Source organism: Oenanthe melanoleuca, chromosome 4 (genome assembly GCF_029582105.1).
Source record: "Oenanthe melanoleuca isolate GR-GAL-2019-014 chromosome 4, OMel1.0, whole genome shotgun sequence".
NCBI lineage: Eukaryota > Metazoa > Chordata > Aves > Passeriformes > Muscicapidae > Oenanthe > Oenanthe melanoleuca.
The window spans coordinates 10,600,000-10,625,115 of NC_079337.1; the positions used below are offsets into that span (position 1 = coordinate 10,600,000).

At 38.8% G+C, this 25,116-nt stretch overlaps 1 protein-coding gene across 2 annotated transcripts; it reads left to right on the top strand.

Annotated features, from left to right (window-relative positions):
* The first annotated feature begins 474 nt into the window (after nucleotides 1-474).
* Nucleotides 475-24,405, top strand: USP38 (ubiquitin specific peptidase 38). Of its 2 annotated transcripts, XR_008840324.1 has the most exons (11): nucleotides 475-1,241; nucleotides 2,543-2,678; nucleotides 6,925-7,054; nucleotides 7,306-7,407; nucleotides 10,060-10,218; nucleotides 10,570-10,763; nucleotides 11,266-11,359; nucleotides 12,141-12,247; nucleotides 13,328-14,675; nucleotides 18,048-21,386; nucleotides 22,544-24,405. XR_008840324.1 is itself a non-coding variant. In XM_056489670.1 (10 exons), exons 1-10 carry the CDS (start codon nucleotides 557-559, stop codon nucleotides 18,207-18,209), a joined length of 3,117 nt encoding a protein of 1,038 aa, XP_056345645.1. In that variant the 5' UTR covers nucleotides 475-556; the 3' UTR covers nucleotides 18,210-24,405. The 2 variants fall into 2 exon arrangements, 1 of the variants encoding a protein (XP_056345645.1); XM_056489670.1 differs by having other exon boundaries at nucleotides 18,048-24,405.
* The last annotated feature ends 711 nt before the right edge of the window (nucleotides 24,406-25,116 follow it).

Consider the following 25,116-nt stretch of genomic DNA (forward strand, 5'->3'; position numbering starts at 1 on the left):
TGTCTCGGTGAGAGCGGACGGAGCGGGCAGGGCAGCAGACGACATCGGAACAACCCTCGCCGGCTCTGAATTAGTTAAGCGACTTCCCGGAGCTTCTCCCGGCACCGCCGGCCCCTCCCGTGCGGCCCCTCCGAGCCCCTCCCTCCGCCCCGCCCTTCCGTCCCCTCACGGCCGGCCCCGCCCCGCCCCGCCCCGCCCTCGCTCGCCATTGGCCGGTGCCCGCGCGGGGGGCGGGGCTTGTCGCGGCCCAGCCGGCGCCTGCGCGATGCCCTCCCGCCCCCTGCGGAGCGGCTTCCCGCTCGCGCGGCTCCGCTTCCGGGTCGGGGCCAGAGCTCGGCCGCGTCCGCCGAGGTCGCCTCAGCCGGGCCGGGGAGCGGGGCCGGGGCCGCCGCCGCCCGGGCGAGGGGCGGGCAGGAGCCGCGAGGGCCGCGGGGGTAGCGGCGGCATTGCGCGGCGGGGCGGCGAGAGGGCCGCGGGGAGGCGGCGGCGGCGGCGGCCCCCGCCGAGGCCTGCTCCGGCCCGCCGCCGCCGCCGCTCGGCCGATGCGCCCGGAGCCATGGACAAGATCCTGGAGGGGCTGGTGAGCTCGTCGCACCCGCTGCCGCTGAAGCGGGTGATCGTGCGGCGCGTGGTGGAGTCGGCGGAGACGCCGCTGAGCCAGGCGCAGTGCCGCGCCATGTTCGCGCTCGGCACCCGGCTGGTGCTGCAGGGCCCCGACCCCTTCCAGCGGCAGGTGGGGCGGCAGGTGCTGGACGCCTACGGCCGCTTCCACCGCGCCGAGTTCGAGGCGTTCTTCAACCGCGGGCTCGTCCTCGGGCTCCTGCAGCGCGGCTACGGCGAGCTGAGCAACCGCGACCCCGCCATCCTCGACTACATCCAGGCGGGGCTGCGCCTCATCATGAGCTGCCCGTCGGTGCTGGAGCTCTTCGAGCTGCTGCAGGTGGAGGCGCTGCGCCTGGTGTGCGAGCGGCCGGCTCCGCCGCTCTGCGCCCGCCTCTGCCAGCTGCTGAGCGACTTCCCGCAGTGCCTGCCCCGCGGCAGGAAGCTCTCGCTCGCCTTCTGCCAGCAGCTGGTGCGCAGCATCGCCCACTTCCAGAGCCAGGGCACCCGCGAGGCCGAGCTGCGCCTCTACGTCTCGCAGGTGACCCAGGTCAGCGCGCTGCTCAGGAGCGTCTGGAAGGCCGAGCCCGACACGCTGCTGCCCTCCCTGCAGGAGCTCTTCGCTGTCATCTCCGCCGCGGGTGAGCGGGAGCGGTGCGGGGTAACGGGGGCGTGGGTTATCCGGGGAAAAGGGAAAGCTTAGCGCGGGCATCACCTGGGAAACGCTGCTTCAATAATGCAACTTCTTAGCTGTCGAGAAAACAAAGACTTTTTTTACTTCCTGCCCACCCCCCAAAAGCTGGAGGGGGAATAGTGATTTATTTTGCTGCGGAGCAGGATGGCGTTTGGAAAAACTCCTGGTGCAATGCTTTAAATGATATACCAAAATGGACTTTTGAGTGCCCTGTTAAGAAAGATTTAAAGCTATCAGTAGTAAAATACATATAAATATTTCAAAGGCTGTTCCCAAGAGGTTGGAGTCAGACTCTGGTGGTGCCCAGCGCCGTGACAAGGAGCAAAGGCCATAAACTACCACACAAGTTTCACCTTAACATGAGGAAGAGCTTGTTTACATTGAGGGTGGCAGAGCACTGGAACAGGCTACCCAGGGGGTTGTGGAATCTCCCTGTCTAGAGATATTCCAACACCACCTGGGTGTGTTCCTGTGTCCACCCGCTCCAGGTGACCCTGCCTTGGCAGAGGGGTCAGGTCTCCAGAGGTCCTTTCCGACACTGTTCTGTGATTCGGTGAAAAGCTGCTCTTCCTTCTTGCTCCTTGGAACTGTTTAACAAATTGGGATTTATAAATACCTATAAGTAATATATGCAGAAGCAATATGTAAAGTTTCAGGAAGCATCCAGTGTCTGAGTAATGGAAATGTGATTGTAAATAGATCCTTTCTGACTGCTGAAATCTGTGAAGTACTGTAATAGTTCCCATTGGAAAGTACCTTTGCTGTTGATGCACCTGAGAAACTTAACATTCCATTTTGCCATAAATGGTATGGTTAGCAGAGTTAAGATAGGATGTGGGGAATACCAGCTGCACTAAATTACATTCATTATACTTCATGGTAACAGGCTTAACATGAAGTATAATAAACAACTTATGGCACTTCTTTTTAGAAAAATACAAAGCCTACTTCTCAATTCGACTTAGGGTGGAGGAGGAGGAAGTTGGCAACTTGTCACTTTCTTGCATGGATATGAAAAGAACTGAAGGATTTTGTAATTCTCTGCTGTTCATTGTCCTTAATTCATTGATACATTTTAATTTTGGTTTGGTTTGTGATAATAGAATGCAATGCAAAAAATAAGTAGGATAGATTTATTGTCACTTTTAAACTATGGTGAAGTTATAGAGTAGAACATAAAGCTTACTTTTTTTTCCTGTGGGATTTTCTTTTTAATTTCTTACATTTTGTCATATTCAATTGTTACAGATACTTCATTTGAACCTTCTGTTGCACTGGCAAGTCTTGTGCAGCACATACCATTGCAGATGATTACAGTACTCATCAGGAGCCTTACTACAGATCCTAATGTGAAAGATGCAAGTATGACTCAAGCTCTGTGCAGGTAATGTATTTATTTCATTGTCAAGGGAGAGAAGAGTTTCTTTCTCAATCTTGCCTTTCTTGAAGTTATTTGTTACTAGTTTCCATTAAAAAAGCCAACCAAACAAAAGTGCAGAAAAGGGGAGCTTCTAAGGTGGTATCCCAAGTCATGCTTTTTGGCACGTTAAGGTTTTAAGGATATATTATATGTAATATATCTGATGCTGTGAGTGTTACTGGCATGGTTTCAGTTTAAGGTTGCTGCCTTCATTGCTATTGTGACTTCATTCTTCAGCCCTGCTGGGGTGGATGAAGAGGGTTAAATAGAAGCTAATACAAAACACCTGTGTTCCTTTTAGATGACAGCTTAAGTGAGGTCTCCTGTTTTATGGAAGGTGGCATAAATAGGAAACTTCATGAGGCTTACAGTCAAGCTGAAAAACAAGGTTTTGTTTTCAGAAGATGAACCTTTCTGCTTTTCCAAGAAGCAGGGTAGCACTCTCATGTGATGGAATTAACCATCATCTCCTGCTCTGAAGAGAGGAGGTAGTTTAAACTGAGTTTTACTGCTTAGTTTTGAGGGATTTTTTTATTAGGATTCACAGAGAACAGCCTGTATTACCCTTTTCACTCAAACCCTCATAGGTTTTTTGGATGTTCTTTGAATGATAAGAGGAATAGGAATGATGTAGAAGCAATTGCATATTATGTTTGTCACTAATCTAACCTTGAGTAACCTGGAGATGAGTAGCAGTGTAAACAGACTGGGATTAAGATTGCAATCTTGGTTAGTATCTTCAGATAGATGAATAATAGTGATGCAGCAAGATGACAGGGATAGAAGGATGAAGACCTTGAAGTTAGTTTGTTTGTTTGTTTTCAACCCTGTTGAAGAAGCTGTTATTGAGCACTGAAGGGTAGGAAAATGGGTAATGCAGTTAAACAGGGGAGTATTAGAAATTTATATTGTTTAAACAATAAATTTTAAGAACTGAGAGTTCAGTGTTTGCAATATTATTACTTTTAAGTATATCTATTTGAATGTAGTGTAATACTTAACCGTTCATGTAGTGTAGCACTTGAAAATCTTGGTGGACTACTGAGGGCTTTCTCACACTGGAAACATTCCTTGTGTTTACAGTAAGTTGAGGAGCTGTATTTCAGTTGGAAACATAATGAAAAGAAACAGCATTAGTAATACAATTTGGGGTAAGACATTGTTTAGGGACTTGAAAAGAATCTCCTTGACTGAAGAGATTTTAGCCAAGGTGTGTGTCCACCTAAAAGTCAGAACTGGGAAATTCAGAGTTTGCTTATGCTGATAATTTGCCAGTAATGTGCTGGTGCTTAATTTTCAAGTTAGTGTAGTTTTAACATTTATGTTGCATTGCTGCATCAAGACAGTGTGATCATATAACTGTAGCTTGAGAACAGCTTCTCTGTGTGCCTCTGCTTAGGGAAGTAATGCAGTGCTGAGCTTTGGCTACAGTAGGAGCTGTTGTTATCAAATAAGTGCTCTCTTTTTTAGTACCAGCCATGTAGTGAGTGAGTTTTTCTCTTGTGTTTGAAAGGGAAGAGCAGTCTTACTTAACTTTGTTAATTTCTTTGAGGTAATATTCTCTAAGAATAATCCTCCATGGATCTTTGTTGGTTTTGTTTCTGGATATTCTCATGTCAACACTGCATTCAGTTTCTTATTCTACCTCTGGCAACCTTTGCAGTTATTACTCTCTTCTGGTTTAGTGGAGCAATTGCTAAGAGTTTAATGCAGCTGGAATGTCTGGAGCACCAAATGACAATGCTGTCATCAAGCTTGCAGCATTCCCAGGAGATGCAGAACTCCAGGCACAAGAAGGTCTGATGAGAGTCAGCAGAGCCTTGGTGATTGTAAATTAGAGACCTTGTTGCTCACTTCCGAAGTATAACTTGTGGCACTGCAGAGTCTGTCTCAAGTTGAACACAGAGTAGTGAATAATTTATATTTAACAGACTCATAAATGGCGTTTGTTCAGAGGGGGCAGTACATTGGACACAAGATATCGCTGGGAAGGTTATTTGGCTTTTGGCTTGAGCTGGTTCTGATTGATTCAGCTGTCTCATGAAACCTGAAGAGCATCAGTGAGGAAAAGCAGAAAATTGTTGAATATCTTTGAGGATATATGGCTCTACTTCAAAAGAGTCTACTTCAGAGCTCTGGGAGGAAATGAACTGGTTGCACTCAGGATCCTGACGAGTATAATGCTTCCTTGTACTTCAACCCAAGTATCTTTCTTAACAAAATTTTCAGTTTCTCTTCACAGGTACTCTAGATATAACTATGTGCTCTGTTCTATTGTAAAAAATATAAAATACTGTAAAAGACTTGTAATTTGTTGGCCAAGTAATTAGAAGATCTTCTGTTGATATTTTGGGTTTGTTGTTTTGGGTTTTTTTTCCTGATCTGAGGGATTCACACCTGAGCTGCCAAATTGTTTGATGTGTCAAGAAGATATTTTGTGGACCAAGTTACTGTCCAAGGTTGCACAAATAATTTTTTTTTCTATTCCAAGATATCAAAAATACTGTCATTCCTAGGCATATATATGGGTAAAAGACCTGCTGCTTTGAGGGTGGTGTGAGGCAGAAGGTTCTCTTAATCTAGTCAAACCCAAAAAAGCATCCTTTGTTGATATTCTTGATCATCATGGCCCATACTAGTATCTGCCTTTGTATTAAAAATGAAGTCATTGACTGCAACAGAACAGAAGAGAAGTAAATACAACCAAAATACCTGGTCTTCACCTACCAGCTCTAAGATTTTGTTTTCTGGGAGAATCTCAAGCAGGTCTGCAAATTCACTTCTGTTTCTTCTTCAGGCTTTTGTTTCTGCTCTCAAAATCATTAACTCTCAGATGTTTTAGAATAGTGATTCTGTAGGGCTCTACAGAATACTTGTCTAAAACAGTTAAGAAAACAAAATATATTGTCATTAGGCTTAAATTAGTTCTGCAGATGTTTCTGACACTGCTGAAAAATATCAAGCTTACAAATCCAGGAAAAGAAGATGGTTGGACTATGAGTTGTGGGGTCTTTTCTAGGTTAAGGTTATTTCTTTGCAGGCAAAAACAGTTTGGGCCTGTGTTTTTGATTCTCTCTTTTTGAAGATACATGGAAAAGTTGCTCATGATAAATGTTTGAATTTAACATCTGGAGGAAATGAGAGCTGTGTGTGAATTCAGAGCAGTGATTATGATGTTGCCATGTTTTTTCTCAAATTTTTTTTGTAATAATATGGAAGAAACTTGGTAAGAGTTGTCCTTGTTTATTAAAAAGACAGTTCTAAAGATCCCTTGTTTTAGAAAAACCTTTAAATTTTATATGTGCAGACTGTACATAATTCTAAGAGATATACATTATAACTTGTCTCAATAGCTGTCCCCTCTTGTGGACAGTTTTTCCTTCCACCTAGTTATAGTGCTACCTCATCTTGTTGGAAGAAAGGGATCTTGTGGACAATTAAAGGAAATTCCAAATATTGCCAAGTAAAGTATCAGAAGAGCAAAGCCTGGATTTCATGTTTTAGCTCCCTTGCAATATAGTCTGTGTTTTAGAATTGCTTCAGCTCATCTGTTTATCTGTCTTAAGGATCAGTATAAATTGACTATTAATTTAAAAGGATAGAATACTCTGTTTTCTCTTTCTGATATTTCACTGTATTTTCTAGGCACAGGAGGTCCCTTCACTTTTTTTCTTAGCTCAAGTGAAGTTCTCCCTTTTGAAATGTATGTAGACCCCAGACTGCTCAATGTATTTGAAATGATTAGATTTTACCTTTAGAGTGTTTGAGCTGGCTTCCAGGAGTGTAATTTTAACTTCAAGAGGCTTCCTTAGTAGTCAGTTTTGGTCTGCTTTGGGATAAAAGGTGTTAGAGTGGAGGTTACCAGGTACAGGTAAGTTTTTGCCAGATGTTGGCTCAATGTCTATAAAATCAGGGTGCGTTTTCTGGACTAACAAGAAACAATACAAAGTATTGAGGTTTTCATTCTTTTGTATTTTTTTGGGGTGCATATTTACTTTAAATGTATTAAATAAATCATTATTAGTTTCAGAGTTAAATGACTTGAGATATAATCAAAATTAATTTACCACTTGCCTAACATTCCTGCATTACTTATTTTGAGTCTTATTGTGTCAGCATGTAGCAAGATTATATAAAGTATCTTTTTTTGTTGAGATTAAAGTTAATGGCATATTGGTTTTATCTTTTTTGGTCTCCTGTTGCCTTGCAGAATGATTGACTGGCTATCCTGGCCTCTGGCTCAGCATGTGGAAACATGGGTGATTGCACTGCTGAAAGGATTGGCTGCAGTCCAGAAATTTACCATCCTCATTGATGTCACTCTGCTTAAGATCGAATTGGTATGTTGGAAAAGAGCATTCAAAACTCAGGGAGAGGGAAAGGAGTTGCTACCAACTCTACAATTGTGTAAAATCTTTTTTATTGTAACATATAGTATCTTCTTACTCTGCAAAGGTGATGTAAATACATCTATAGGTGTCACTTGCATGTAATGATTTTGTCTGTTTCAAATGGTTGTGTGTTTGAAGATTTTTGTGTTTACTGAAACTTTACTTTGCAAATTCACTGAAATAAATGTGGGTTTTTTTAGGTCTTTAATCGACTTTGGTTTCCTCTAGTGAGGCCGGGTGCCCTTGCTGTCCTTTCCCACATGTTACTTAGTTTCCAGCATTCTCCAGAAGCTTTTCATTTGGTGAGTTACTAAATAACTGTTTTTCAGTGCTTTGAAATGTCACTCACTGTGTTATTTTTGAAATGAGTGTAAAGAGCAACAGAATTGATGTGCTTGGATTTTCTTTTGGAAGGTCCTAGAATCAGGTTTCTGTGGTCACAGGAAGGCTTTTTAGCTTCCAGATTCAACCTCTTCATATATAACTGGAAACAAGCATTGTCCTTCCTTGTATGTACCTATTTCTGGCAGAAGTATCTGGGCACCACTTTGACTTCATGCTTCTGGAAATCCATTTTATGTGTGTGAAATTGGCTGAAAGTTGGGCAGCAAGTAGCTTCTTGAGGACAACTGTTTGGGGAAAACAGATAACAGATAATCTGCTCTGTGTAACCTGGTCACCCTCAGTAGGCTCATAAGACCAAGAAGTACTTCACTTCCAGAAAATTGTGCTCTGTCAGTGTTCATGGACAAATTAAAGGTCACCATTTTTAATGGCCCCTTTTCAAAATACAATTCATTAGTTATGACCATAGATAGGAGGGGGTGACAGTGACTGTTTGTATTAATACAGCAAGGTGTTCCCACACTTGGTGTTTAACTTAAAGTTTAGGAGAAATGTCTGAGATTTATTTCACATTGTTTCCCCAAGGCTCTAAAGGGATATCAAACCCTTTGTTTAATATCAGAGTAATTGCCTTATGCCTGTTGCATTGTTTTTAAAGAGACATGTCTGAAGTTTCTCCACTGTCTTAGGACAGAAATTTGTGTCACAATTGAAAGCTTTAAATATGCTCAAAACATAAATATTTCATATATTTGCTTTCTTACTTCTCTTCTTCTGAGAGAGATGAAACGGTAGAAAAAAATGTAAAATATGAGATCTTATTCTAAAAAGAGGAATTTGATTTAACAAAGAAGATTTCTATTGGAGACTGCCTGCTGTACTGCATAAATACCTCCCTGCAAGCTATCATTACCATTTTGGCTCCATTTTAAGCAATTTTCTTCACTATCATTTTTTGTGCTAGTACCATTTAATATTTTGTAATATCTTTCTTCACTTTAAGTGCTTGTTTACTTTTTAAATAACAAATGGTCTTATTATGAAAGGGTCAAATGCACATTTAGTAAGTAGAAATGAACTTACTTGGTAATGCAAGATTCTCCCTCCTTACACTTGAGCATCATTAGCATAAATTAGTTTTATTTTTTATATAAGAAGCAGTCTTGTACTTAGGATGAAGAAACTAAGATCATCAGAAATCTACTTGTGTATGAAAGTTTAATGCAACCTCAAGCCAGAAGTGTGTATTCAAAGTGTAACATTCAGTATTATCCAGCCTGCAGAATTTGACTCTCTTTGACAGAATTGAGAGCCTGTACTTTTTCTGTTCTTCCCATGTGCTTTATCTGTGCAGAATTATCATATCTCAGATCTGCTTGATACAAATTTCCTCCCTGGAGCTCAGTAGTTGCTTTCTCATTGATGTTTACCCACATTTATAAAGTGGAAGACAGAATTTTTTCATTGCAATAGCTTTCACTACTGCTTTGTGGTACAGTGAATAATTCATCCTTGTGTTTTTCTATTTAGACTTACCTAAAGAGCAGTGTTTATTTACCAGAGATGTAAAAATACTTTTTATACCCAGAGGTTAACCAATATTTGAAAAAGTGGCAAATGGGTTTTTTATATCTATCCCCTTTTACTTTGGTGTTTTTAACTGTGTCAGTTCTTGTAATTGGTATACCTTCCTCAGATTCTTCTGTTCTTCGTGTTCAGTATTTCAGTCTTTAGCTTACAAATTTTTTGATACTAATTAATGATGAAAAATTACTCTATCAGCTTCTTTCACAGTTAATCAATTTTGATCACTTGGAAACTGGGAAAGGTGTCTGAAATAGTTTGGTTCACAGTGAGAAGTCCTTCTCTTTGTAAATTGCTTTGAACTAAATTTCTCCTTGGTGTCTTAAAGCTAATGTCTCATGCATTAAAGTAGAAAGCTGTGCTGAAGAAGAGGAAGAAGATGAAGTAAATATCTCTGATTCTAATCTGACCCAATTTAAAGTAGTTCTGAATCTGAACTAAGTCTCAATTAGATTGCCATAGCTGTGATAGGCTTTCAGCTCCCAGTAAATGACATGGTCATGGTTTATGGAGCTGAACTCCCTCACTAGGTGGAGCTATGGGCCAGTTTCCTTCTTGCAGGAATAGCAGGAATGTATTCATTGGCTCGTGAGTCCAAGCATTAGGTTCTGTTAAAGGAAAATTGGGAGGTTTGTTTTAAAAACCATATCTCTGAAATCAGACTGTTAGTGGTGGCACAAAAGCAAAATATTTACAGTTAATATCCTTAATAAATTGATTACTTTTGGACACTTGACTATTTAAAACCTTAGCATGCATCTTCTAAGTTCATGAAGTTACTTTTAAAATTTGCTGTGTGAGCTAAAGAGAGCATTGAATAATTGATTGTGCTGCTTGAAAATTGTCATGTGTAAAGAATAATTGTTTTTTAAGTCATTGTTTCTCAACCATTTCTTATTTAATAACAGAAGATCCTCTGTCATTTGGTATGTATAAACCAATCAAGTTCAATGAAGTATTTTGTAGAAGAAGAATACGAGAGAGTGCAGTTAACACTTTGTTTGTTCCTTTGTTTTCCCATTCAGATTGTCCCACATGTGGTCAGTTTGGTTCACTCCTTCAAAAGAGATGGCTTGCCTTCCAGTACAGCCTTTTTGATGCAGTTGACTGAGTTGATACACTGTATGATGTATCATTATTCAGGATTTCCAGAGCTCTATGAACCCATCCTGGAAGCTATTAAGGTACATTAGGAATGTTAAGAGCATGGAATGTTTTGTTTTCCCAGATGTGATGCTGTAGTTCCACACATCCAAATTCTTCAGAGCTTCCATGTGGAGACAAGAGCTGACCACATAATCTCATGTCAACCCTGTGCTTGAAATATAAAATAAATATAAAGCTTTGAAGGAAAAGGTTAGGGGGAGGGAAGGGAACAGGGGCAAGGGGGCTGTTGTATTTCCTTGGCTATCAGGGACAGCAGCAAGACCTTGAAGGAGAATTGGGGAGCAGGGGAAGATACAATACTGCTGAATGGCAGGGCTTGTTATAGAAACAAAAAACCCTATTAAGTGTGTTAAATGTTTCTCTTGTAGGATCTGCCCAAACCCACTGAAGAGAAGATTAAGTTGATCCTCAGTCAGAGTGCCTGGACTTCTCAATCCAGTTCTTTGCCATCTTGTTTATCTAGACTTTCTGGAAAATCTGAAACTGGGAAAACAGGCCTAATAAATCTAGGAAATACTTGCTACATGAACAGTGTTATTCAGGCACTTTTTATGGCTACAGAGTAAGTGCTTCTTAATAGCTCTTTTCATTATAAGTAACTCTTGCAGCTACTGCATTCTTGATTTTCTCAAGAATAGTAACTTGTCCTGGGGTCTCTCTGCTTGCTAGAGCTGAGTGGGGTTTTTGCACTCAGTTACTGATTGCTTTGTTCAAGTTCAACTCTGGAAGCTGCAATTTTGGCCACAAAAAATCCTGATCCTTCTGCCTAGTGTCAAAAGATAAATCCATTTTCCTCACTGTCCTTGCTCACTGCTGAATTGTAAAAATTTTTGGTGATGCTTTTGTTATAATCTGGAAGGACATTGGAAAAAGTCTGTCTGTATCCCATTCCTACTCATTTAAGTGTTTAAAAACATAGGAATTTTGCAGTGTTAATTGCAGTATTAAAGGGAAGTGTTATGTGTTTTGCTCTTTTTCAATTTCAAGTAATTATCTCAGCTGGAATGATAACTGCTTTGTTAGAAGTTTAGCTTGGAAACTGATGTCTCTCTCTTTCATTTTAGTTTCAGAAGACATGTTTTATCTCTGAATCTAAATGGCTGTAATTCTCTAATGAGAAAATTACAGCATCTTTTTGCATTTTTGGCCCATACCCAGGTATGTCAGTTTTCCATCTGTTTTTCTTTAAGCCTAGATCTGTATACCAAAATGGAAAAATAAACATGATGCCATGGAGTCCTCTTGAGTATATAGCTATTATAGTTTTGTATGGGAATGAGTCTGCCTTCAAATACTCAGATGGTGTGGATGGACTTAGGAAGTACTTATTTCTCTAAGTGGAAGATGTTGGTGTTTTGATGTTTTTATAAGTGCTTTGAGAAGCAAGAATGAGAATCCAGATAAGACCTAAGTTGATATATAAACTGATTTTATGTATCTGTGACCTTCTTCAGTGATTTTTTACACTTAAATTTTATTGTAATTCAGGTTTTAATGTGCATGTTATTAGAACATTTTGCTATTGCTGGAAAGGCAGAAGACACTTCTGTTCTCTTTAAATAATAGCAATAAACTTGTGAAGGGGATGAGGCTGGATCAGCTTCAAAATAAATGGGTGCTTACATAGTACTGGTATTCTGAAGAAAGCAAACAGACTTTTTAACTCAACAGCAAGAATAGTAGCTGCTCTTATGCCTAAACCTGGCTTGCACTCACTAAATATTAATTCTTGCCATTTTTATCTTTGTACTAGAGGTGATTGCTACAGAATTAATGGCTCTCGCTTCGTATGATTAAATTGTTTAAATGTTTGTGTACCATGTGTTTCATTCAGCTGCTCTGGGATAATGTAGTCCAAAGTTCAGCTGTTAATATTAAAATAATATAACCAATTTTTAAAGTAGTTCCTATGTAACCTTGCCTGTTCTCACTTGAACAGAGGGAGGCATATGCTCCTAGAATTTTCTTTGAAGCTTCCAGACCACCGTGGTTCACCCCTAGATCCCAGCAGGATTGCTCAGAGTATCTCAGATTCCTGCTGGACAGGTATGGTTACGGTGCCATTGATGGGAATGAATCTACAGCCTTACCAAATAATGTTGAACTCTTTAGGAGCAGTTGTGTAGCAGTTCCACTGCATGAGTGGGGATTACGAATTTTCAACCTCATTCCTGTCTTTCTCTGGTTTTTTGTATGGTCTGTGAGCTACTTTTCTTCATGGATTTAGTCTGTGGTGAAGTCTGGATGCCATTTTTGAATCCACATAATTGAAAACAAGTTATAGTGGTAACAATGTGCCACTTTTATAAATCTAAACATGGGTGTTATGTTCAAGTCGTGGTCCTGTTGTTAAATTAATGTGGTTGCTGAAAGAAGTTCAGTTGTGCTTCTGGAATTTTGTGTTGGTGGAGATAGCTGTATTTCATACAAGGCACATAAGTCACAAAGAGATGTACATGTCTTAATGATCAGATAATTAAGTAAGCAGATTAACTGTGACAGAGATAAATCAGTAATACCTAAATTTATTAATAACCCTCTTTCTTTTTGGCTTGCTGAGATGGACTTAAGCAATATTACTTTGACACATTCCTCTTCTGCAGAAATTTATCTCAATAGTGAAATAGTGTTCTCTTATTTTTTTCCCCATGTCTTAGGTTTCTACTTTAGTTTGGATTTTCTTGCTGTAGTTTCTTAACTTTGTTGGCTACAGAATTCTGACATTTTCTTTGGAAATAGTCTGGCAGTAGACAAATAGTCTCTTACCAAGTCTGACATACAGGACCAGTCAGCTCAAGAGCTGATTTATTAACACAATGTAATGATAAGTAATAAAAACATTGTTAGGTTTTTTAATACTTGCCAGTTCTTTCAATGTATCAGTTGTGTTCTGTTATATGTAATGAGACCCACAATAAATGCATTTGTGCCTCTCATACTCTGTTTTGGATTGAACAGACCTCTATGTTTTAGCTTCCTTGTATAAAAAATAAACAGATTTTTCAGTGTAAGACACTTCTAGCAGCTTAACCATCTGTATTTTTTAGCTGGGAAAAAACCTTGGAATAGTGTGGCAGCATTTGGAAAATAGCACAGTAACTTGGATTTATTTTTCTTTGTCTTCAGGTTGCATGAAGAAGAGAGAACTTTGAAAGCATTGTCTTCAGCCAAGAGTTCTGAAAGCGTAATGACTGATGAGTCCCAGGCACAAGAAGCTGTCCATAAAACACAAGTATTTACTGAAGCACCTTGTATGGGAAGTGAAGAAAGAACTCTGATTGAGAAGATGTTTGGAGGAAAATTGAAGACTAACATCTGCTGTTTGAACTGCAAAAGTATGTCTCAAAAGGAAGAAGCTTTCACAGATCTCTCTTTGGCTTTCTGTCCTCCAACTTCCTTAGAGAATGTTGACCCAAAATGCATGGAGCATTCTGAAGTGAAAGATGACTACATGGTGCAAAGTAATACTTCAGCAACCAGTGCTGCTGCAGAAACACCTCTCAGTAATTTGGAAGTGAATCGTGGATGTGACACAGTAATGAATGAAGGAACCATAGAAGATTTTTCTAGCGAGCCAAGCTCTGAGAATACCACAATTTCTGAACTCAGAGTTGAAAATAATGGGGATATGTCTCAGAGTCTAGTAGGTAAAAATACCCTGTCAGTTACAGACTTACTTAATTATTTTCTGGCACCTGAGATCCTTAGTGGAGAAAATAAATATTATTGTGAAAAGTGTGCCTCTCTACAGAATGCTGAAAAAACTATGCAAATCATTGAGGAACCTGAATACCTCATTCTCACTCTTTTGAGATTTTCATATGATCCAAAGTGTCACATAAGGCGCAAAATCTTGGACAATGTTTCTCTACCACTTGTATTGGAACTGCCAGTGAAAAGAGCAACATCCCCTTTAGCTGTTGTTTCAGGAGGCTGGTCTGTTGGTGTGGAGATTTCTGATACTGGAGAAAACCTTGCTAAAAAACTGAAACCCTCAGGTGCTGATGAAGTGACCTGCCCACAGTTGGTGCCCTATGTGTTAAGCTCTGTGGTGGTGCATTCTGGTGTATCCTCTGAAAGTGGACATTATTATTCATATGCTAGAAATGTTACTGGGTCAGGGCCTTCAGGGCTCTGCCACCAGTCTACAGCTCTTTCTTTAGTTTCTCCTCAGGATAAGTTGTTTACAGAGGAGAGTCCTTGTACTGTTGTAGAAAATGAGCTGGACACTGAGATGCCAAGAGAGTGGTTTCTATTTAATGACAGCAGAGTGACTTTTACCTCATTTCAGTCAGTCCAGAAAATCACCAGTAGATTTCCAAAGGACACTGCTTATGTTCTGTTTTACAAAAAGCAGAACAGCACCTGTGGCTTCAACACTAATCCAGCAAATGGCCTCTGGGTAAATGGAGACCCTCCTCTACAAAAAGACCTCATGGATGCAATTACAAAAGACAACAAACTGTACTTGCAGGTAAGATGGAAATTTTGTGTAAAGAATGTCTCTTTAAGCCTCACAAGAGGCAGTCTAAAGGAAAGAACAAGGTAGCTTTTAAGTATTCTGCTATATTAACCTTATAAATCACTAGTCTGGTTTCATCTAGATATTGCTGGACAGTCTCATAGCAAGGTTGTCACTGTTAGATGGGAAATGTCAAGTAAAATGGCATAAACTCATTTCAGTTTAAACTTTGAGTGGAGATGCTTGTATAGGTCATTCAACCGCTTGTAATTCCAGACAAGTGAGGCTTCAGACAGTTCAAACTTTCATTGCCTTTACTAAATTCCAAGAGTTGCTTAAGTTTACTTAAAAACTTCCAAGTGGTGTTCTTACTAGTAGTGCATTTTCATTGGTAGTGAAGTTTTACTTACAAAGCTATGCTTACCCAAATGCTGGAACAACTGAAATGATGACCAGACGTGAGTGACTGGAATGTTTTTTCCCTTTGCTGCCCATGCCATATCTTCTGAGGGACCAGCACTGCCAGCAGCACACTCCCTGTGGTCTGAGAACTTCACCGAGCTGTGCCAACTTTGTTTGCTGTTAAAAAAAAAACCCAGTGTTCTCCACACTTCAATATGTTTTTCTTACAGCATTGCTGCTATTTTTGGATGTTCTAGAAGTAAAAGTACATTTTACTATGTGCTCTTTGATGGGTTAAATTGTTCCTGTAAGGGTTGTAGGCAAACTCAAATTAGAAGAACTGGGTAAATTTAAGTTAGAAAAATGATCTAAATCTGACTGTGGAAAATCTACTGCAGGTATTTTACAAACATGAACAGGAAAACAGTTTAAATTGCAACTCTATTGCTATTTTCAAACTGTGTGGTTAAAACATTTATGTCCTGTCTGTCTTTGCTTATGTGCCACATCTTGTCTTGACTTTCCCTTGGCTTCTGTAGCAGCCATCTATGATCACAGAATCACAGAGTAGATTGGGTTGGAAGGGGCCTTAAAGGCCATCTAGTCCAACCCCTGCCATGAACAGGGACATCTTCACCTAGACCAGGTTACTCCAAGTCCCATCGTGCCTGCTCCTGAATGTTTCCAGGATGGGCATTTACCACCTCTCTGGGCAGCCCCCAGTGCTTCACCACCCTCATAAATCCTTTTATCTAGTATAACTCTACCCTCGTTTAGTTTAAAACCATTACTCCTTGCCCTATTTGGTGGGTTATTTTCCTTTTTTAATTGTTATCGTTTCCAAATAAAAAATATTTTCCAAGCATACTACTTTTGTTTGCTTTCTGGGTTTTCTTTTTCTTGTTTTTAGATCTTTACCTGCCTTTCACTTTTGAATTCTTCAGTGTTGGCTTTCTTTTTAGTGTCTCAGAGTTTCTGAGCTCCTGACCTTTTCTCATTTTAATTGAGGCTTATTAAAAGTTCTTGGTTACTGTTTTTCTCAAATTAATGCTTCTACTGTGATTCACTGAATTAGATTAATCTAATTTTAAGATGCCATATTTCACTGTTGGTTCAGAGTTACAAACTAATGTTTTCCATCTAAGTTAAGCTAATTTTTCTGTCCTGAGAAAACCTTTAATTTTTAGAAGACATGTTCAAAAATATTCTGTATCTTACTGCTTTTGTTTTGCTATTGGGTATCAGTTTGCCACATGGTAAATTAAGATGTTTTCAGTATAAATAACTAAACCTGCAGTATGGGTATCTATCTCCCATTTAAAACAAATTTAAAAACACTTTCTGGGAACAAGTGGAAAGCAAGTTGGGGGGATGCTCTGCATTATTCTTAAGTCCAGGGAACTGTATTGACTATCAAGTTTTACTTACCTAATGTAGTATTTGTTGGGATAAATATAATAAATACAACAATCTGAAAACATTCAACATTTTTAGAAACAAGGCTATTGCTTGTAAAAATTCCAGTGCTGTAGGCTCAACAGTTTGGTAGCTTTTCAACTAAACAGGCTATTTATTTAAGGTCTGCTATTTTTCATCAAAATCTGCTGTTGATTTTTGCTACTACAAGTGAATTTTTCATATTTCTTTGTTATTCCTAGTAGACTTTGTTTTTTGTGTGTTATAGAGTTAGTCTATGACTCCTCATATTGCTGGAGATAGCGTGATGCTGCCTTCAGGAATATGGCCAGTGCATCTGTGTAGACAGTGTCTTCCAAATATCTTATATAATTTTGAAAATGAATATGCATTTCAGTCCTCAGTAGTGTACAATAATTTGAAACTTAGACTGTGTTTTTGACGAGGGCAAAATAGTTAAAACTCACAAGGACTACTTTTAGCAACAGCAAAAGTATTTGGACAAGACTTCAGTTTAGTGTTTTCATGCTAGTGTAATACAGTCAGGAAGAACTGAAGGTGACCCCTGTAGGTACTAAAACCCTGTTCTGAAGTTTGCTCCCATTGCCTTTAGGGACATGTGTGGTGATGAAGTGTCATGTGTAGGCAGCTATCTCTGTAAGCTTTAGCACTGGAATATTTTCAGTTTGTTGCCAGGCCCACTGTCTTTTCCTGTTAGCCTTCCAGAGCTAACACCTGCCTTCTCTCCCTCCATTTATAAAACTCTTGGCCAGTTTGAGAAAAGTATACTAAAGGCACAAAATTGCTGCAGGGTTTATTGAACTCGTTGGCCAGAGACAAAATAGTGCATGATATGTCTAATGAGGGAAAAGCCTGTGCTCATCCCCTTCTTAGATGCCTTAAGAAGCCTCAGGAGCATTCAGCTGAAAAAAGCAGCTGGCAGGAGGCAGAGCTTTCATGTTCCTTCCACTTGTACAGGGTACATTTTCCAGCAGTTGACTCTACAACTCTCAAGCACTTCATAAAAATCAGAGACTAAGTTATAACAGTTAGCATAGCAATAATACTTGAAAGCTGAAAAGCTGCAGAGAATAGAAACTAGATAGATTGTCCATCTTTTGGCCTTTTATCTGAATATAATGTTACTCTATGCAGTTGATTGAGTGGAATGAAAAAGTGTCTTTAAAGTAATTAACATTGATTTAAAGATTTTTACCTTTCAACATTGCAACCAAGAATAAGAACATCTGAAAAGAGCTAAGATGAAAGTTTATATGAAACTGGTTTTGTTAGCTTCTCATCAGCAACCTCATTTTTAGTTATATCCCATGTTGCTGTAAAATACAAATTTAGCATGAACTCAGATGGATTTAATTTTATTTAACTTATGCTTATTGTCAGTCATTGAAACTCTACATCTTAGACTGGCTATGGATGTTCAACTTGAAAGTTCAGCAAAGCTGCTCACTAGAAATTAGTGATGCTTCTTTAAAAGCAATTTGAGGGCATGAGATTGTGGGTTGGGGCTTTTTTTCTTTTTTAATTGTCTTTATTCTTTCATTTCAGGAGCAAGAGCTTAGTGCTCGAACACAAGCACTTCAAGCTGCCTCAGCCTCTTGCTCTTTCCGACCCAATGGATTTGATGACAATGATCCCCCTGGAAGTTGTGGGCCCACAGGTGGAGGAGGAGGGGGTGGGTTCAGTACCGTCGGTAGATTGGTCTTTTGACTATGAAGACAACCTGGAATACACTGGTTCCAAAGCAGCCTAGAACTGCTGAGGACTAATAAAATACTGAACTCTGTCAGATATTGTACCAGGCTTTGAGACTTGATCCTTGTCTAAAAGCAAATATTGGTGTTTTTTTTGGTTATGTTTTATTTGAAATAAATAAGCGCATAATGGAAAAAAAACCTACCTCTTAAAAGTTCAGTTGCTTTCATAGTAAGATACGCTTGCCCAAAAACCAGAAAGTTAAGATTTTTTTTTTAGTAAATGATGATGTTGCTTTAAACTGAACAAAATGCACTTACATCAGTTTCTCTTGTCCTCATCCACTGAATGAAGAAAGTTCATTTTTTACTCTCATGGTATTGCTTTATGTGAAAACCTATTTTCAGAGGGGCTAAAGTGCATCCGTAGTCTCTCACCCACTGCTTATTTTCAAATACAATACCTTTGTGAATTTTCAGAGATGATGCAATTTGTAATGAAGGCAATAACTTAAATGTGACAAGATACAGTACTTTCCAGGTTAAAAATTATGCAGTCCATTTCCAGTGTAAATGAAAAAAAAAATTTATAAATATTTGCTAACTTGATATCCAAAAAAGTGCATGTTGTGTAGGAGCAATGTTTTTAAATATAAATTGTTAACTTTGTAGCATTTCTAATTGTTTTGAGGATTTTAAAATTATTTCAGGGAATATATCTGCTGAGTATTGGAAAGGAAGAGATTCTGTATGTGCCTTGCAGTACTGTAACTTAAATTCCGAGGCTGCAAAAGATGAAAAATGTCTTAGTAGTCAATTATTTTTTTGTCAGCATTAGAAATTAAGAATTTATAGGAAGTTTTTAGGTTCCAGAAGTAAGCATCTGTTAGTTTGAAATGCAGTAAGTGTTGCCCTTTATTTTTTGATTAAAAAAATATACATACCTAGTGATCTATAGCTTTCATGGCCTGCACTACTGAGGAAAAAAAGTGGTCAGAAAAACGAAGCTATGTTTGTGAAGTCACAGAAAAGCTGCCTGTATTGATCTTTGCTGAGGATCTTTGCTTATAAGAGTCTTTTGAAATTTTGCCTTTGGGTTTTGCTGGTAAGGAGAACTTTCCGGTGAGTTCAGGATTTCTTTTTTTTTTTTTCTTTTTGTCTGCAGAAGCCCAAAATGATTCTGCCTAAGGAGCAGAGTTTTTTATTGCTCATTAGGCCAGCAGAGGTTGAGGAGCCACTTGTTTGAGTCTTGGCAGAAGTAGCAACTTTGGTTTTGATGTGCAATGAAGATAATAGAAGTAAAAGATTTAGACTGTTGAAGCCAGTGATTAATTCTTGAGTAATCTTAGAGTGAAGTGCAAATTAATTTAAAGTATTTTTACAAAATTCTGCACTGTTTTTTGCTGTGTTTTTATATTCTATTAGATGAAAAAGTGTGTCCTTGAAAAGCATGCGGGCCTGGCAGGTTTTAGCATAACTGTATAAAAATAAGCACATTTCTTAGAAAATGCTTTAAAAAGGCATAAGATAAGTTGAGAGAATGAAGTCTTGTTCATATGATTCTAAATATATGGAGTTTAGTCTGAAAATAACTTAGCTTGCAAGCTATTTTTATATTATTACTAAAACTATGCTATTTGCTATAGGTTCAGATGTTATATTCAAGAAAGCTGGAGCAGCTCACTTAGATTTTTTTTTTTTTTTTTTTATTAATACTTTCCAAGCTTTCTTGTGACAGTTTGTGATACCTTGGCTTTGGCCCACTCTTTTCATCACTATCTCAGCTGTAGGTCTCTGAACCAAGGGATCAGCCACAGAAACATGGAATGTTTTGAGACCAGCATGAGGAACATTCTCATTTCATTGTAACTGGATGAGGGTTTTTTTGAAAGTTCACTTTGCTTTGAAATTCTGTAACTTTGTCTGAGATGGTTTTTTATTTTCTTTTAGGCTTCTGTGCCAGTTTGCTCTGGTTTGAAAATGTTTTATAAGACAGGTTAATTTGGCTTTTCTCTCTCAGATTGAGGGCATACTAAAAAGCTATCTACTCTTTACATTACCATGGAAATATTTTGTCTCTCTGTTTCAATTTACTGTTCATTTTAAACTGCTAGTAAGAAGAAGCAGGGGCAAGTGGTTTTGTTCAATATGAAATCATAACTTTGCAAAGGTCAGTTTTGTTTTTATGTTCTCACAGTAAAAATGCAAATTATGCAGCCTACCTAAAAATAATATGCAGGATGTCTTTCGTATACCTGTTGGACTATATTTCATGAGCTCTTAGGCTCTCTACACCCTTGTTTGCCTGTTCTAAATTAGGTGTTAAATATGGAAAATTTGCATGAGAATAATGCCAATCAGGTTGGATCTGGTTAGGTGCAAAATTATGGACGTCTGAAACTGAAAATAACTTATTTCTTTCACCTTGTTAACTTCTGTCAATGCATTTGCTTGGGGTTTTACAAGTAGTTTTTAAAATTCAGGATACCTTTTTGCAAGTCTGCTTGCTGACTTGACAGCTGTCCTAGTGAGTCATAGATCCCCAACTTGGAAGGTTTAAATAAACCTAGTGGAAGTGGAGAATTATTTAATGCTTTGAAATGTACCTTTTTTTTTTTGTTTACAGTAATGGTGTTGCATGCCACTGTCTTCTGGACATGAGAGAAAATTGTACATATGGTACTTTGATTTCTGTTGCTTGTGAGTGAATGCTGGATGGTTTGTTTATTTACCTTTTTGGCTCCATTCTTAATATGTTTTCTAAGTTGAATTAGTAGAAAGATACAAAATGCAGAAGACCATTTCAGAAACTGTGGGGTTTTTGTTGTTTCCTTTCATGACAGAGACACAGTCATACCAAACTTAAGGGTGGTATGTCTTTTTAAATTGTATTTGCTTCTACCAAGACAGACTGTGATTTGATCTTTGTTTTAATGGTCCCTGGAGTTGCATTAACTTTCTTCTGTGCTGTTAATTTTGTACAGTTTTTTTCATGTGTAGCATCACAGTGTTTCCCCTTGTAACAAGTGATTACAATGTCTATGAGCCTATTTATTCAGAATAAGGAGAGAAGTGGCTAGCTAAAGAAATCACACTTTTTGAGTAGCTTTTTTTTTTTTTTTTTTTGGTTGTTTCCTTCTCTGGAAAGTTAAATATTTTATCTTCTCTATGCTCTGGAAGTCTAATTTCATGGGTAAGCCTTAATTTTATTTTTTTTTTTTTTTTAAATCTGTAGCAGTTTGTTCATTGAGTTAAACACTTCTCTTGAACAAGTGACAGGCAGAGGGCAGAAGCTCTGGGAGCTGAGTGTTAAAACAAAATCAAGTGGGTATAAACTTTCTGTAAACAAAATTTAGATTAGAAACAAAGTTCCTAATTCTGGAACAGCCTTCTGGGCAGAGCCTTGCTTTGAAGGAAGAGCCAACTATGTCTATGAAAGAAATTAAATGCAAAGTGGTGTCTGAATAGTAGGCAACTAGACCTGACAAACCAGAGGTCCCTTCTAGTCCCTTCCTAGAGTTTTGCTCTTTTGTTGGGTTTCCTGTCTTGCCACATTGCCAGTTTTGTTTTTAAGGCTCAAAGATTTGAGGGTAAATAAAGAGAATATTAAACTGTGGCATAGCAACGAAAGTTAACTGCTCAGTTTTGAGTGGTGTTGGTCTCTGATACAGGGGAATGAAGCATATAAGTTAGCAAATCATGGCAAGTGGAAGCTTGGAGGAGTTGAGATCTAAAGAAATGTGCTTAGTTTCTAGCACAAGGCTGATTTCCCTGGGTAACAGCCTACAGTGAGATGTAATGAGTTGTAGCACTTGGTATCATCAATGGGTTGTAATCAAATGGAAATTATTGGACATTTTCAAAGAGTGAGCAAATGATCTCTGATGTAAATGAGATCAGAATAGACTATCTTCAAGGCTTTCCTGTTCCCTGCAGCCAGTCATCATAGATCTACCTAAATCCAGATTCAGAGCTCTGATTAATATGTTGTTAAATCACAGAGGTGTGGGGTTAAATGTGACAGAGAACCGAGAATTCTGCAGTGCTGTCTGGGTTGTGTCTGACACAATCTCTGGCTGTGGGGTGGAGTGACACTGTCTTAACACACGTGCTTTTGTGTTACAATGCACACACACATCCCCCAACTCACTGGGAATGTGCTTTTGCTTGAATTAAAGCATCCAGATCAGAGGCACAACAACCAAAACTACCCAGAGTGAAGCATAGATGAACATTTTTTAATACAATATGTGCCCTCCTTATTTAAAATGGAAAATCTTCTAAATCTGCACAATTCTAGATAGGAATGTCAATTCATGTTTCTTGTTCCTTTTAATTTTTTTTCTCCAGCGCAGATAATATTTTTAGCAATCTGCTGTAAAAGAGCTTTAATAGACACGTCAAAAGAGACAACACTGGGTGGTTCCTCATGAAGTTGCTGTGGGAAAGAGGGACAGCAGGTGGTGGAGGAGAAGAGCTGGTACTGAACTGAAATAGGACAAATGCAGAAAGGACAGGATGGCTCTATTCTGATTTAAAAGTTGCACATGTCTTAATTTCACTGTTGTAACTTTATTTCACCAAAGGATACTTTGTCAACGATGCCTTGTGTTAGCTGAGCCTGATCCTTCAAAAGTTTCTGCTGTATCATTATATCCATTTATATTTTGAAGGCAAAATATCTCAGTAGGCATATTGAAATTATGCTGCTGAGGAGTGTATTTTGAGGTTGACATTAAAAAAATTAATTCAGCAACAGGATATGTGATTGTGCAAGCAGCTGTAGTATCATACAGCATCTTTGAGGCCAGTGGTCTCCAAACTTTCTGATTGCACACCTGTATCACTAAAAACTTACGTGTGCACACACGCTATGTAAATTTATTAATTTATAAATAATATATGTACTACTATACTAATTTATTATGTACATACACAGGAGTAGAAATTGAACAAGTATGAGAGAAGTGAAATAAAGACTATTTTTAAATTATTTAAAATTTTCTTTGTTAATTCTGCAAAAATATACTTTCTTCTTGCACCCAAATGGATTCTCTTGGGATGCACGCACCTCACTTTTGAGACCAATTCTTTAGGGTATAGTCTTGGAAAGAGTTTTAACTTGATGGGAACAGGTATCAAGACTGACCAGTTTATAATGACTGTTTTTTAATCTGTGAATACAGGCTGTTGTCTTTTAACTTTGTGCTGCATGACTCTGTTTTGGATCTCTGTTTATTCAGAGTTCTTCAAAAGTTTGGTCCAAGGGCTGTGAACTGTTTTGCTGTTTGTTTTCCTACAGTATGCATTAAATGACAAAAGAGGAGGTGTCAGCCTTTAGTGGTTTGCAGAAATGCAAAGCCATTCCAGTTTGGAGGGGAGGGCATATCTCCTGCCAAACACAGGGATGTGTTAGTATTTGGCTTTAAAGGTTAGTGCCATTTTTTTCAACTGACTTGCCCTTTCTCAATTGTTCACTAAAGAATTGCAATATTTAGTGCTCAGCTTCTCAGAAGAAAATCATTAATTTTCTTGCTGTATCTTTTCCTGGTGTTTATTTTACTGAACTAGAGTTGAACCATTTTTATGGTATGCCTGTTCTTTGATCTTGTAAACTGGCATAAATTTTTAATAGTATTTCATATCAGTTTTTAAAAATTGATGGGGCAAAATGACTGTGCTTGTGTTGGACTGCATAAGGAAGTCAATATATATATATTTTAAATGCCTCAAAAGGTGTCTCAAAGTATGTAAGTTTTCATGTGTTTGACTGGAGAGGCAAGAGAGATGTTCTAGTAAAATATAACAGTGGTGATTTGGGGTTTTTTAATTGTATATTTTGCCTGTAAATCTCAGCTTGAAGGATCTCACACGAAAACATGGAAAATAAGTCATCTGAGAACTCTTGATAGTCCAACTGTATCTGGAGAATGAAGTAGCTGGATTTCCTGTGTGTTTACAATGCAGAGATATGACAGTGTTTCATTTGAATTGTCTTCTCAATTGGTGATACTTCAAAGAAGATGAAATTGCTTCAACTTGTTGAAATAATAAAGGACATCACAGTTGGTTTAAAGGCAGCCTTTCTCAATGAACGTGGAAGTTATGGCACAGGAACGTTCAGGCCTCCTGTAAATAAAGACTCTCAAAAGTGATTTTCAACTTTTCTGTATTTTTCCTCAAATTTCCCCAGACTAAAAGTTGAAAGAAGGCTTTTGGGTTTGGTTGTTTTTCTTGACTACAGGAATACCTAGGAAGCTCAAACAATTAACAGGTCAGTTAATAATCTGTGAATTACTACTGGGTGCTGAACTGTGTGAGAGGGAAGGGAAAGGTTTGGGTTGCCCTTAGAATATGTAGTTTGAAGTTGAATCTCCTCGAGTTGGCTGCCCACAGTTCCCTCTGGCATTAGAAACAGCTGCCTTTATGTGGTCTCTGGATTAAATTTGGTACTCCCTGGGAGGAGAAAATCGTGGGAACCTCCCCTTCATCCAAGTCCTATTCAGCTAATTGAAGAATTATTCTTGACCTAAGCTGTTTCAATTTTGCTTTGATTAAGTAACTTGAATCTACTAACTGCCAAGGGAAAGGACAGATCAAGCTTTAACATAATAAAGAACCTAATGCTATTTTTAATTTTTTTTAAATAAGTGCTTTAGCTCCAGTAGGAGCTGCTGATTGTGTGCTGTGCTTTCAATGTCCCTAGTCTGCAAGAGGTGTTTCCTACTGCTGAGACCATGAAAACAGCAGCTATGCAGAATTCCTTGGGGAAGGGAATTGGCTGCAGTATAAACAAGCAACTAGGTGGATGATTTCATCGTTTGGATTGGGCTGCTGTGTTTTTGGGGATTTGATGTGAAAGAGGACGTGTAAGGATGATCTTTTTTTAAAAGCAGTTATAAATGTTTCTGCAGAAGAAGGAT